Source organism: Cynoglossus semilaevis, chromosome 8 (assembly GCF_000523025.1).
Source record: "Cynoglossus semilaevis isolate Cse_v1.0 chromosome 8, Cse_v1.0, whole genome shotgun sequence".
Classification (NCBI taxonomy): Eukaryota; Metazoa; Chordata; class Actinopteri; order Pleuronectiformes; family Cynoglossidae; genus Cynoglossus; species Cynoglossus semilaevis.
In genome coordinates this window covers 15,855,344-15,870,426 of record NC_024314.1, presented here as the reverse complement: position 1 = coordinate 15,870,426, position 15,083 = coordinate 15,855,344, and the positions used below count along the sequence as shown (strand labels likewise).

Genomic DNA, 15,083 nt, shown 5'->3' with positions numbered 1-15,083 from the left:
TACAAGGTTATTAATGAAAAGAACTTAATTGGAAACTTATCATCTCTCATCTTTTCAGAAAACAAGTTCTAATGTGTCACTTGTGCATCAGCAGATTTCCTGGACTTGTGTTCTTCTGTTTTAAATTTAAGTGCGTCAGTTTTTTCCCCTGCTGTTTAACGCATGTTGTCATACTGAGAGAAGAGTGTTCCCTGAAACTCTCTTTTGTCTCCATGGAGAAAAAGCAAACATTGACTATGAAGTGAGCTACCAGCAGTGTTGCATCAGGGTCAGAGCCAGAACCTGATTAAGACCATGATTTCATAACGAGACACTGATGTTTTCAGCAAAACTCAAGAGCACATGGTGACAAAGGGTGATTTTCTTTTTTTTTTTTTTTAAGGGAACTGTAGACGAGTGTGAAACTTTTCAGGACTATGACTCTAGTTTGCAGAAAAAGACTCAAGCAAGACAACTAGGTTTTAGGACAAAGAGTAAGAAGTAAAGACTTTCATGGGTTTGATTGATAAAAGTTCTGGTCTTGTGTTGGTCTTATTTGGGCAAAAACATCAGATTATACAGGCTATCGTTGCCTTGTTTTTTTCACGTTCAAACCTGAAATTTTGGACCGGAACCGATCCCAAGTATCAGCTCGAGCCATCCCTTAATTTAAATGGTCTCACTTTGGTGGTTTTTATCGCTTTATATTTGGGTTATTTTGTTTCTTAGACATTTTGATTCACTCCCAGACTTTCATCCATAAAGTATAATCATGTAGAGGATTAAAAAAAAGATGACTGATTTTTGTTTCTTTGGTTCAATTTTTCTAAGCATTGTCTGTATAAATAAGAAATAAAATGAGGTAGTTATGCACCTACAATACTGTCTAATGTGAAGCCGTCTACATGCAGCAGACCACAGCTCATCATGCCATCAGTGTGCTTCATCCAGAAGAGCGCTAATCTCCCACTGGCCCTCTGGGCAACCTGTCTGACCCACATTTACATACATCTGCATATTTCCCATTAGGCTTCACTTGTTGCCTTTTGATAGAAAACTGGCATATGATCACGATGGACCTCCACATTCTATTTCTATCTTTCCTGCAGCTTCCTTTTTACACCACCCCTCTATCACAGCAGCTTCCAGTGTGGCTGTTTGGCACCCAGACCAAGGTAGAAGGTCATGTTTGGCACCCAGACCAAGGTAGAAGGGTAGGTAAGGTAACAGAAGCCCAGTCGGATCAGCAGCCTCGGCTTTAAGAATGAAGATCTTCTGGGACCAGTACAACCGGTGGCCCAACAGAACAACTAGAACAGAGACAGAGTGAAATGAATCCAGCAACACAAAGACCAGTTCTACAACAGACTAATTGGATGATCAACTGTGAATTTCTCTGCAGGGGTACAGGTATATGCTGATGATATGGGAAAAACAAACAGGAAGAACGGATAAGTGAGGAGTTAAAACTACGTCTTACTTCATTAGAGGACCAAAGATTTAGTGTTTGTTGTTTGGCTTGTAGACTTTGTTTTATTAATAATGTCTATGTTAATGTTTTAACTTTTTGATGTCAAACAATTTTCTTTTACACATTGTTAGAAATCAAGATTGGTTTCAACTAATTTCACTAACGTTAGACAAATTAAAGTCTGGGGAAACTGAGTGGGACGTGAACACAAATTTGACTCCTTCTGTGGTTGTTTAGCAGATGAAAAGATGAGAAATCTGTATGACAGCAGCGACAGCTTGACTCTAAGTTAACAGAAACCCCAGCACTGCACTGAAGAAGTGCAGCTGTCACCAAACTCACAGCAGCGTCACCTTTTTCCTGCAGGCCACTAATAGAGTTTGAGGAAAACCTCTGGCGTCTAAATGTGTCTTTAATTGCATCAGTTCTGGAAGCGTCGTTAAGTAAGAGCCGGAGAAAAAGCACATTTCTTAATGTGACTTAGTGATGCCTGACCAATCAGAGACCATCAAGTGAATTAATGGGGGCAAGCGAAGAATGAGAGAGAGCATTAAGAGCCAGAGATGCCTCCGTAAACAAATACATATCTGTGAACAATACGGCGGCAGAGAGAGAGAGAGAGAGAGAGCAGATCTGAGAGGTAATAGACTTGACTGGGAAGATGGAAAGTGTGTGAAGAGTGTGTGTATGTGTGTGTTTTTTTTTAAATATCTATTAAATTTACAATAGCAGTACATTAAAAATAAATTACAAACTCACGGTAATATACCACCCAACGTCTTAGCTTTTCCAGCCAGCATTTTTCTTCAGCATCTTGTCTTAGTTGGTTTAAGTCCAGCCAGTGGTAGGTCCCTTTTTTAGCCTTTTTCTTTCAGCTCTATACACATGAAGTCGGAAGAAAAGGGCAGGTGTGGAGCAGTGAGCAGTGAAAAAAAAAAAAGTGAAATGAAATATGAAACCTTCCCGGTTATTAAAAGCCGTCTTTTGAGGGCAGCGCTCCTGTCGTTAAGTGCTCTTTCAATTATTAACGCCGCCGCTGCTTTCATCTGCTGGTGTGTGAGTGACAATACGTCTCTGACACGCACACACACACACACACACACATACATAGACACACTAACTTTGATCGCAAGCTTTCTTCTCTTTTCTTTTCTTTTGCCTAACATACAAAGTCAGGTTTAACGCTGTGATTGGGGAGTTTGACAATGTCAAGACACAAACATACCTAAAACAGGAAATATCACAGCAATAATCTCACTGATCCAATGTCGAAGACAAGTTCAAGTCTGGTCCGTACACTGGTTTCCTCTTATGACATCATCATGTTAGGTGTCCCTTGGGTTTCTTCTTGACCCGTCACTTCTTTTCCAAAATTACTATCAACAAATCATTTGACAGATATTCCTTTAACATCTCGAGACTTTTGCCTTATCTGGACTAATGTGCAGTGAGTTCTGTTTAGTACAATGGAATTTTGAAGTAAGATTCTGCTACACAACACTTCATGCACTGCCTTTGTAGTAATGATGGGAGTATTGATTCAGTGGTATTGATGTAGCCACAATCTCGAGTATCGATTGAGTACTAATTCAATTGATACTAATTCATAAACGACAAACAGCCCATGTCTGGTTTCTGTTGTTTACATATCATCACGAGGGAGTTCATACTCACGTACTTAGATGCTTTAATCGTCCAAAGCTGTGCGATACGCTAAGACCTTTTTTTTAAAATAATTGAAATATATGGAGCCCCCCCCCATACCGGCTCCCTCACCCTCCTCTTAATGATGGTGGAGTTAATATGAGAAGCTGGCCTTGGCTAGCGCTCCACCCTGCTCCATTAATTTTGAGAGCTTCTCATCTTTTGCCCTCTGCCTTATTTTCCTCATCTCTCAGCTCCATCATCACCTCTGTGCACACCCAACCCAATCTCATGCGCTTTCCACTGCACTCATTTTTTAAGGTGTAATTGGACAGCGTTCTCGGGGGACTATTGCCATCACGCCCCGGTGCATTGTGCCCCATCTCCAGTGTGGAGGTACAGGCAACCACACGGTCGATATCCTGTTCTCCAGATCATTCCAACAGTTCTTACTCCAGCCAACTTTCAACGGCCCCAAGAAGGAGAGCCTTCTCTCCATGCACGTTTCCTATAGGAGGTCAAATCAACCAAGGCCACCGACCTGACATTTAGACCTGGTGTTAGCTTGAGAGCATTCTTTGTAAAAAGATGTTGCTTTATGTTAAATTAAGCAGAAAACCTCATTTTCAAAGGAAAGTTCTAGGGACTTCTAAAGAGGAACCGTATGAGAATAGCTAAGGGGATAAAAAAAAACCAAACCCCAACCTCACACAAATTGAACTCTCATTGTTCCATAGACTAGCGGTTAGCACGCCTGCCTTCCAAGCAGAGAGTCCTGGGTTTAATTCACATAGGAACCACATGTCCCTAATAGCACCTCCAGTGGCAGCCTGTGGCAGTTGCAAAGACTCACATTGTTAATTTCAATTACAATTATTTTCATTATCATTATTTCCACACGAGTTCAAAAACTTTCTGTCAATCATATTTAAAAATGGTTTTCAAACCACCCACGAGCAGAGGAAGACAACAAAAAACCCCTACGATTTCTCTGCAGAAATTGTATATATTCCGTGCTTCAGATCTGGAAGAATTCAGCTGCAGCAGCTGTTGAAAGGAAATGTGATTGTCCTTAAATGTAAAGCTCTTCTCTAGGATATTGTCATTTAATGGGCGACCATACGTTTAGCTGTGGTCTGACCATAATGTGGCTGCGCGGTGGGAGAGTGAGAGACGGGAAGAGAAAGAGAGAACCGCAGGCCTGGAGACATCTTGTCCAAATTACCATCATCTTCTAAGGCACAGCATCGAGGAAATGAGATGAAATGTTGTCATAATGTTGGAGCTCATCGCCTTCAAGTGTGTTTGTGTGTGTGTGTGTTTTTGTGTGAGAGAGAGAGAGAGAGAGAGAGAGAGAGAGAGTCTGTGTACTCCATGACACTTAACAACAAAATTACTTCCATGAGTCTGTTTTCAGCACACATTAAATGTGATTTTAATTAACATTAGCCCGGCTCTGTCACAAACAGCCCACATTTTTACATTTTTATCAGGCATTTTCATTTTTTTTCTCCTTTATCTGATGCAATGATTTCTGGAGGACAAATGTGATTTTTCTGCAGCTGCCGTTAAAGTTACTAAGTACAGTGAATGACAGCTGGCGATGTCAGCTGGTTAAGGAGGACTCCTTCATTAGTCCAATCTCAAAGGTACAATGTGCAGACACTTGCACTTGTTTTTGCTTTTTAGATAAAAAAAAAAGCTGCCGTGAGGTGTAAGACAACAACAGTGGGAGTTAAAGTTTTCAGGAAAGATGTAAATGCCTTCCATTATGACAGTGACTGCACGGCAGAACCAAAAAAAAAAGTCAATGAGTTTCATTCAAAATTTCAATTTGTAAAGTTTGTTTGTTTCTACAAGTGAAGTAAAATGATTAAAAAGAAATGGATGCACAGTGTGTACGTTCAGCAACGTTTGCACTTAAAAAAAAAAAGATTAAAGACAGCGCGCATTCGGGTGACATCTCGTTCAAGCGATGCATATCCCTTAAAGGTCCATTCCGTACTTTTTGGGCTACAAGACTTTTGTTTTGATAAAGAAAGAGTTGTTTACTTTTGGATTTAAATACCAGCTGTATATGAGAAGAAAACAAAACTGCAGCAGGGACTGACACTGAGCTTTGGGTTCAGCTCCAACCTACACACTGCATGTCTCCGTAATTCCCACTGAGCTGTGCCACCTGCAGTGCATAACATATATAACGCTGCCTTCCACTTCATTGCACATTTATTGAGACCCAACCTAAAGAAGTATTGCGACTAGTACTCACTATTGGCAAGTACATAAATACATACTCATATTGTTATATGTTTGTAAAAGAAAACGTCCCTGTCGATAATACTTCACATATATTATTTATTAACAGCCTCATGCATATCCACAGACAGTTATTGTGAAATGAAGGAGGAGCTAAAACTTCCTCCGACGCTCACTCTCGTGACGCAAACGCACACATACACACACACACAGCAGAAGATTGACTTCCTGTATCGTGTGACTGAGCAGAACATTAAGCAACACTTCTCTCTTTCTGCTCAGTAACACTTCCTCCTTTTCTTCACATTTACATTCCTTCTTCACGTCCCCCCCTTTTTGCAAAACTCCAGGGTCTCCATCTGCATGGAAACACTCACAGCGTGACTCTTCCATAACCCAGGAGGAGAATTCAGACCTCCATCTCTTTCTTTTCCTCTCATAATTCATTAGCTCCCCCTTTCATCCCCTCCACACTCCCCTGAGTCTGCACTGTGACCAGTGTGACTCTCTGAAAATAGGCTTGTCGGGATGTTTCCCGTGGTGAAGCTGCTGATGGTCCATTTTCTGTAAACGCCATTCAGCCTGCTGTATATCTGACCATTTTCCCTCACTGTGAAAAGCCCAGTTTTTACGTGGAGAGGGCAAGAAAGCCTCATTTAAAACCGCTAGCACTGTTACCATGTAAACTGTACTTTCGACATGGACTGACCTACTTTAAAATCAGTATTTGTCAACCAGTATTTGCTGTGGTAAATTAGTGAGCCATAGAGATCATCAGGTGCACCATGGAAAATCATCCCATTTCACATGATTGGTCTGAAAAATTATTTATAACCAATAATTTGTCTATGTATGCTATGTGACAGAGAGGCAGAACAATTAAATACTCCTCCACTAGATGGCAGCAGATGGCTATACAAATTTAAAAAAAAGAGACATTAAGCTGTCGAAGATGTTCTCCGTGTGAGCCTTTCTTGAATTCCTCTGGTATACTAGCACTGTGTTCAACTAAACAGGCCCAGGTTGCCCACTGAGTGAGTCGATTAAATATTCTTTTTGCGACATTTCTGGGAATACTGTATGCGTATTGTGGAGAGCAGGGAAATCTCTGTAGCTATTGAGAAGCAGGAAATATTAGCACGAAATTTGAACCAAACAAAAAGCAAAATTGTGGTACATTTGCACATCTGCATCAAGCTAAAATCAACGACTCGGCAGATGCAGACCTTACATGATGCTGCCTACAAAAGGCACTGTAACAGTATGCATCAAATACTTCCCTGCCACTCCTGACTGTCTCATGCAGTACCAGGTTTTCTCCCTAGAAACCCTGTCATATACTTCCTCTAACTCCACAAAGGCACCTTCTTGGAATGTCTCTACCAGCACTCTCTAAAACAGTGCATCAGCAGTACTCCTCCTCAGATGTTAGCTTCTCAGCTTGCAAATACAATAAACATTTACCAAAATGCAATTTCTGTCCCTGTGCAAAGTAAGGTATACTGTGCACAGGGACAAAAACAACAACAACAAAAAAACAAAAAAAACCAAACAACACTTGAGTTAGCTTACAGCTGCATGTCTTCAGGGCTTTGCCTCGCTGAAAAGTTGCACGTAATATCATTTAGAAGAACCGGCGCACAGACTGGTCGCTCTGAACAGGGTTGTTAAGAATCCAGCCGTGCTTTCAACCGAAGCGCGTTACTGTACTAGCACCTCAATTAGAGGTGAAAAAACCTAAAAGATATCACGCAGTATTTAACAGACGTGATGAATGTTCGCCTCCTGTCTCGAGGAGGCGCTGTGCTGTGATGAATCTAAATCTGGAGCCTGGGTTTAATTCTGTTCGCAAAATAATAATGAATGAAAATAACCTTATCTTACATTGATCATTAAACTGGTTCTGATTTTAGCTTCTTGTTTCTCAATTTGGTCTCGGGTCTCCTTCTAACAGTGACACACGAGGGGGGGGGCTAATAAATGCCTTTTGTTTTTCACATTTTTCCAGTGCAAACTGCAGTTTCATATTCTTATTCAGTGACTCCGAACAAGAGATGGGAGAAAATGATGGAAACTGAAAGAGAAGAGGAGGAGAGAAAGCGATGGTAGGAATTCAATTGAGGCAATAAATTAAAGAAACAAACCATCGAGAAAATAAGAAGAAGAAGAAAAAAAAACCTGCTGTGAAGATAAGGAGGATGAAGAGGAAGAAGAGAAAGAAAAAGAATGGATGTGAGAGAAGACAAGGATGTGAGAGAAGAAAAGTATGTAGAATTCTCACACACACACACACGGAGCTCTGTGAATGCTGTTGATGTGCACACACCCCAGAAGTACCTTTGAGAATAAGACTGTAACAAAGTACTGCACTAAAGTACAGCCCAGAGGGTGTGATCACTGTGTGTGTGTGTTACGGTGTTTGTGGGAGAGGACGTGCGCACACACTAACACACACACACTAACACACACACACTAACACACACACACACACAGAGTGATGCTGCAGGTGGTGCATTATTAACAGATTTGTCACTTTAGGCCGATCGTGTTACGTACATGTGTGTATCAAACACACACACACACAGAGTGATGCTGCAGGTGGTGCATTATTAACAGATTTGTCACTTTAGGCCGATCGTGTTACGTACATGTGTGTATCAGTGTGTGTATCAGCGTGTGCATGTGTTTGTGTTTGTTAGGATGTGAGGATTTAAAGACTACAATATTAGACGTTAGGCCTAATTTAAATTTTAATTTCAGGCCTTTTCTCACAGGACACCAGTCATTCTAACAACTCCAAAGTTCATAGACAAAATCGTTTTGTTTTTTTTTGGTTTTTCAACTCACAGGGACAAAAATTGTTTGGTCCACTGCTGCCTCCTGTGGTCAGTTTGTGTCACTACAGCAAATTTGTGGTAGATTCAGCGTCAGTGGTTTATAAGTGCTAGTGATGGCATCAATACCGTTGTATCGATAAATGAGTATCGATTACTCTCATAAATAATTAATACTGATTAATGAACGGAGAAAGCACACGTGTCACTTTTGCATCTTTTACGGTAACTTTTGTGCTGCAACTGTTCCATGCATGTCTCGTGACCACTGACCAGAAGAGGGCAGTGACTCCATGTGGTCGAGACGTCTTTGTCCCGTAACTGTAGCAGTTAAACTATTTAGGTTACGTAATGTAATTTGTTGTGACAAATGCACTTTTAAAAATACATATTGACGTTTTAAATGGTTTTTATTTATACTGTACTTTAGTACTGATATCGGTATTGGTGTAAAAAAAAAAAAAAAAAAAAGTAATCTGCATCGTAATCTCCTCCTCTCTGATACAGACTTTAGGAAATGGGATGGTAAGTAAGCCAATCAGGATAAGAATGAGGCGAGGCTGGTGTAAAAAAAACACAATCGAATGTAAAAAACAAACAAACATGGCTTTAATTCACAGAATGTCATACGAGTTCTTTCATACTTTAAATCCTCTTTTCGTCTTGCTGGTGTATCCTTCCAAAAAAAAAAAAAAAAAAAAAAAGGAGTCACGAAATGAATGTCAGATAAAAGACAAAAAACATATAAGCTATGACAAGAATCCCAACTCTGAGCAGCTGCCGTCGCCAACTGTTTTCCTTCGACTCGTCGTCTAATCCTGAATGACTAATAGAAACACGCGCAGCAGATCCATACGCTGGTTCTGTTAATTAGACTGAAGTATTTGTTTCTCTGCTTTCACTCAGTCAACACTCTTTACAGAAAGTGAACCAACAATTCAAGTTGATTCAATTAAACCAACACTGTGGGGTCAAAGGTCACCATCATCTAATTTTACTGGACAGCCCCTCCTTTGCCTGAAAACGCACACTCGGCGAAGCTACGTACAGAGGCCGAGCAGAAAGATTTAGAGATAGATAGATATCTTATTGATGAGATATAGATATAGAACATATAAACACTAAAACCTCACCACTTAAAAGGTGTTGATTATTAGGTTTGTTAGCTTCTCGTTTAGCTATCGCTAACCTTCCCTTGGCTAAGATACAGGTGACACGCAATGTTGTTATTTACACACATTGTGGGGAAAATGTTTGTGTTTCACACAGCAACTGCAGAGTAATTTACCATCAATGGCCGACATGCGTCGGACCAGCCTCGCCAAGTGGAGGGCAGCAAGTGAGTGAACGACTCACAGGATAACTGACACATTGTCAATTGGATTACAAGGGACTGTAGATCAAGGGCTTTACACAGGGTTTGAAAGCATCACTCTACGCACCCTGCAAGCCAAAATTGTGGGATTTTTAAAAAAAGATTTTTCCATATCAATAATTCCATCAAACATACATCTACATACCTATGCACGTCTCATCAGATTACACAGATGTAAAAGAAACTTTTCTTTCAACCCTGACGTCAAAGTCCAATCTTTTAATTATGACACTCTACCTGTCACTTCTCACCCTCCTCCCAACCATCCAGTCCCCTTGCAATCAGACCTGTCTGTCACGGAAAAGTTCCCTAATGACCGTATATTCATGACAGAAAATCGTTGCCTTCTTTCATGTGACCTGTCATGTGACCCATGTCAATGATTTGCTCGTTGTCTTCGCTAAAATATTAAGGGGGGAAAGGTACAAAACAAGTTTCCTTGGAGCCTTCTTTGCCACAACAAATTCCAAACGGTAATCAATACTTTTCCTCTCCCATTCGCATTTTTTTTTAATGCATCCGAAAGAAATCCTTCACTGTGAATATTTTTATCTGATCAGAAAACATATAAACACACTGCCATGAAAAAAAATCTTAGAGATGCAACCGCCCTTCACTCGTATCTTTCCTCCCTGATACGTCACAACCTTCCCCCCCCACGACAATCGATCTTTCACCCCCCGGCCCCCAGACCCACTCAGTCATATTCATCTAATGAGCCGCATTGATAATTCAACAGATATACGTCAGATTTATCTTCGTCTTTGGGATAAAAAATGGTAAAGAAAGTGGAAAGGATATTTTGAGATCCTGCCTCCTCTTCCTTCTTCCTTCCCTTTTTCTTTTCTCTCCAACCTCTATGTGCTTCTGCAGTAGTGTTCAGTATTTCCTTGTCTAAAAAACTAATGCATATTTGCATATATTAAAGCATAAAGTCTGACCCTTTTCAAATATGCATTTTCTGTGGCCATATACACGTCAATTATTATTATCATTTGTTGTTTTCTTTTTTTATATAAATATTTCTTTTTTTATAAAATTGTTGCCGCAAAATCAGTTTTCTGCTCTGCACCAACAACGCAAGCATTATTTTATCACTCTGCAAAAATGCCTATTATAAAATCCTAAAATAATCAATTCCTTTCAGCTACATGTAAGTGATCAGCTCATTGTCCACTTTAAAATAAGGCAGAAATAAAATACGTTGTTTTTAAAATCAGTGTCAGTAAATGTATCTGTTTGTTTTTTTTTTGCTCCAAAGCTGATTCCAAACCCTTGGCACTGGTTTGGTGACGTATCAGTCTCTGCCTCAGTACGATCTGTAAACTTAAGTTATATATTTAAAGTCAGGGGATTCGATCCCATCACTGTGAGGGAGGAACAGCGCAACATTTTCCTGCTTCTGAGACACTTGCGTTTTAAACCTCAAACCTCGGCTCGTCACTCGTGACTCCTCACCATTTATTTCCTAGCAGCTCGTTATCAACGGTAACCTGGCAGAAATAATTACAACAGCTTTTCTCATGGTCTGAAGCAACAACTCATGTCTCGTCTCTCAATCTTGTACCAAATGTCGGGTATTTGTGCAGTACATTAACCTCGCGTTTTACTTTTTTACACCCCCAACCGATCAGGGTACTGCTTTCATTTTTTTCAACCAGGTCACAACATTTTTCTTCATTTTTCTGCTTAGGATTTGAAACGTCACACGTAATCTGATTGTAAAAGTGAGATTTTTTTTCTCTCTCTCTAATTTATACACAGTTACTAGACAAAAACTATTGTTGTCTCTGTTTTTATCACCAAGCAAAAACGCTTCTGCTGAAAAAAATCTTAGTGAATATTCGTCCGGGTCAAAGTATCACCTTTCTTAAGTCAAAGTCCGAAGGAAAGAGAAACTTAAAGAGAAATAAAAAGACGGATCACTGATGCTAATCATGACTAATGAATAGCATTGCTGTGTGTTTGTTAGAATGTGTATCTACTGAAGGTTGTGTGTGAGTGTGTGTGTGTTTTATTATTTTTCTCCCTCTGGACCATCTTCACTGTTCAGTAATGACATCACTTCACCCCCCCCCCTCCCTCCTCCTCCCTCCTCCCCCGCTGTTCTTCATCTCATTTTCTATTTTGGATTTGGTGCTTAATGATGGAGGGATGGAAGGCGGGAGTGATAAAAGAGAGAGAGGAAGAAGAGGAGGTGAAGGGGGAGGGGTGGAGAGGGAGGCATTAAAGGACTCATCTGTCTTTTTTATAAAAAAACAAAAACAGAATCACTGTCTTCCACAGAGAATGACGGCTTATTTGTCCATTAGGTTGAATTGTTTAGGGACAAATTCTCTCCTTCTCGCTTAAAAAAAAAACTCCTTCTCGCTTTAAAAAACAAAACAAAAACTTTGATGATTTCACTTTTACTGAATTATGGCAGGATAAAACTAGAGTGACCCCAAAACTTGACCCAAAAAAGAGAGGAGGTAGTGTTTATGACCTATTATTTAACCTGTGTGTAAACCCAGGAAATAAAAGCTGAAAATGTGTTTGTTTTTTCTTAAAGTGCCGGGGATGACATTCTTTATAAATGTAGGTTCCTGTTGACTAACTGTAAATGAGGAGGAAACCGAGGAGGTGAGGAAAGAGTTGATGAATGACTGATGTTCTCACTTCTCTGCTGTGAAAGTTCGATGATGACGTCGTGCGTCATAATGTTTCAAAAGTGCAAAAAAAAAGGGGAGCAAACTGTGCGCATTTACGCACCGCTGACTGTACCGATATGACACCAATGGCGCCACCTATCAGGACTCCAGCACACGACACTTACTCTCTTTTCGTCTCTAACAAACTGGGCTTTAAAAAAAAAAAAAAAAAAAATTAAAAATGTTCTTACCTTAACACGTTCCAGCTTTTCAGAGGGTCCAGGTCTGAAATTATAGAAACCATTTTTTTTTTCGAGCGGCTGAACAACAACAGCAGCAGCAGCGGCGGCAGCAGCAGCAGCGGCAGCGGGACAGGGAGGAAGAGGAGGAACAGGAAGAAGAGGAGAAGGAGGAAAAAGGAAGAGGAGAAGGAGAAAGAAGGAAGGTGAAAAAACGAGGTTTAAATGTTGGGGAGGGGAAAAAAGCGGCGTAAAGAAGAGTTAAAGTCCGGCTGTGGAGACAGCGTCTAAAGCTAAAGAGACTGAGCTCCTGGTTTGTTCAGAGTGATGATGATGATGATGGAGGGAAAGAAGAAGTAGCGCTGTCACTGCTCTCTCTCTCTCTCTCTCTCTCTCTCTGTCTGTCTCTCTCTCTGTATGTTTCCTCCTCCTCCTTCTTCTCCTTTTCTCACTTCTTGTTTTTCTACCTAAGTCGCTTCTATCGAGGAGCGCGAGCAGCTTATTTATCGGATTCTGTTCAAAACCATTAAAAGATTCATCTATTTATTTCTTTTCTTTTTAACTTCGGTAGCCTCCGTGACGGAGAAGTTATGTGTAAACCAAAAAAAGTCCTTTCTTATTTAAAAAACGCAACGCAAACACAATATGCCAGAGTTTGATAGAAAATGACATCATTTTGTCCGAAATGAACGGATTTACGCGATGTAAAAAAAAATACACGAGGATTTTTTGAAAGACGTGGAAGAGAAGTGATGGCTGACAGAAGAGGTGATACATGACTGAAAGAAATAAAACAACGAAAAGCTTGGAAGAAAAAATAAAAATGTAAAACAGATGAAGAGAATAAAAGGGGGAAAGTGTGTGAGGCTTACAATGAAAATGATGCAATACTAAAGGTTACAGAACCAGCAGGAAAAAAAACAACACACAAAAAATTAATAAAAAAAATCAAACATGAACAGAGGAAAGGATTTAGAGGGAGATGTTTAAGAGTGATTTTTAATATTAATGTAATATGAGAGATTTGAAAACAGAAATAATACTAATATACGAATAAAGTACAATATGATGGAGGTAAAAGACCTGGGAAATAGATCATGTAAAATTTAAAGTAAAAAAAAAATTTAAAAAAATATGTAATTTTTTCAAAGAAAAGAAATAAAAGGACATCATGAAAAGAAATAAATATGATATGAAAAGGTTAGAAATTAAGCTAAAGAAATATAGAACTCAAAGTTAAAGGAGCTTTAAATATAAAATAAAGTTCAAAAGGGAGATAAATGAATTAATGTCAGTGTTTAGGTCCACAGTGTTTTACTGCCGACTGCATCTTTATTCCCTGATCATAACTGTTCATTTGTGTCCGTTAGACATGGCGACAGCAGCAGCAGCAGCTGCAGCAGCATCACGGACGGCAGAAGCAGCATCGGTCCTGTAGCGTTAACAGTTTCATCACCATCGCAGAATGAGCTGCTGATGCTGTGATGCTGTTCATGATGGGTTGTTGCCACATTGTGTTAGGGAGGGGAAAAAAAAAAAACAAAACAGAAGAGACCCCGGTGGTGGAGGAGAAGGAAGAGGAGGACAGAGGGCAGGAGTCAAATGATCAGACCAGGGTCTGGTTCGTGTAGTTGTTCCAGACAATGATGGAGAACAGGAACAAACATGTGAAGAAATACTAGAGTTTTCTAGAACCGATGTCTTATTTTCAACATTTTTTAAATTAATTAGTAACAGTATATATCATTAACACTTGGATCAATCTGCAGGGATTGAGTTCAACCCAGGGTAATTAGTAACAGTATATATCATTAACATTTGGATCAATCTGCAGGGATTGACTTCAACTCACCCAGGCTACTGAACAGGATTAGGTGGAACACAATTGATGGATGGATAGTTTTACATCCTTAACTGCAGAAGACTTCTTATTAGTACCAACTAAAATTTGAAAAAAAAAAAAAAAAAACTCCTGGCAAATCTGTGCATTCTAGAAAACATTGCTCCAGTTGTAGACAACATCCATTTTTCAATAAATTGCAAATTAGCTAAAAGTAGAAAATTAGCCCAAATGTTGACGTTGCCTTGCTGCAAAATAGGCTAGTTAGCTGAGAATATAGGCAATTTAATATGTAACCAATCATGTTCTTTAACAATACAGCTGCGATTGCTAGACGAAGTAAGATGAAGAAGTTAGATAAGGTATGTCCAAATTCTGACCCGGGGGCCAGTTGTAGCCGTACGTCAAATCTGATGTCGCCCACACACGTATATATAGTGCATATAGTGGGACCCGGCCCACTATTTGAGGAGTACTGACTGAACCAAATCTGCCATCTTTAAAAGAAGTTTGAATACCCCTGATTTGGATGGTACTTTTGTTAGGTTTAGGGCAAATATATATATAAATTCTCAAAAACACCACAAGCTTAAAGTAAATGACATCTACTGGCTGAACAAACAATAGAACACAGCAGGTTTTCCCAAAGTCTAGTCGGAAACAGATGTTTACCTTTACGCTGATGACACCCTGTTAAACTTTGTTTGTTTACAAAAACAATATTTCACAATATCTTCACTGTGTGTCTGGAGGATCTTTTGTGCCACACAAACAGCAGATGGCAGACATTAAAACATCTTTGTGGCCAATTTTGG

The 15,083-nt window shown here is 39.8% G+C and overlaps 1 protein-coding gene across 1 annotated transcript in view; it reads right to left on the bottom strand.

Moving 5' to 3' along the window:
• celf2 (cugbp, Elav-like family member 2) overlaps positions 1-13,821 on the bottom strand; it is a 148,972-nt gene extending 135,151 nt beyond the window's left edge. The window contains exon 1 of the mRNA XM_025057536.1: positions 12,441-13,821. Coding sequence (XP_024913304.1) covers positions 12,441-12,493 — 53 coding nt within the window. The 5' untranslated portion in view covers positions 12,494-13,821. The remainder of the gene's footprint in view (positions 1-12,440) is intronic.
• Positions 13,822-15,083: the final 1,262 nt, after the last annotated feature.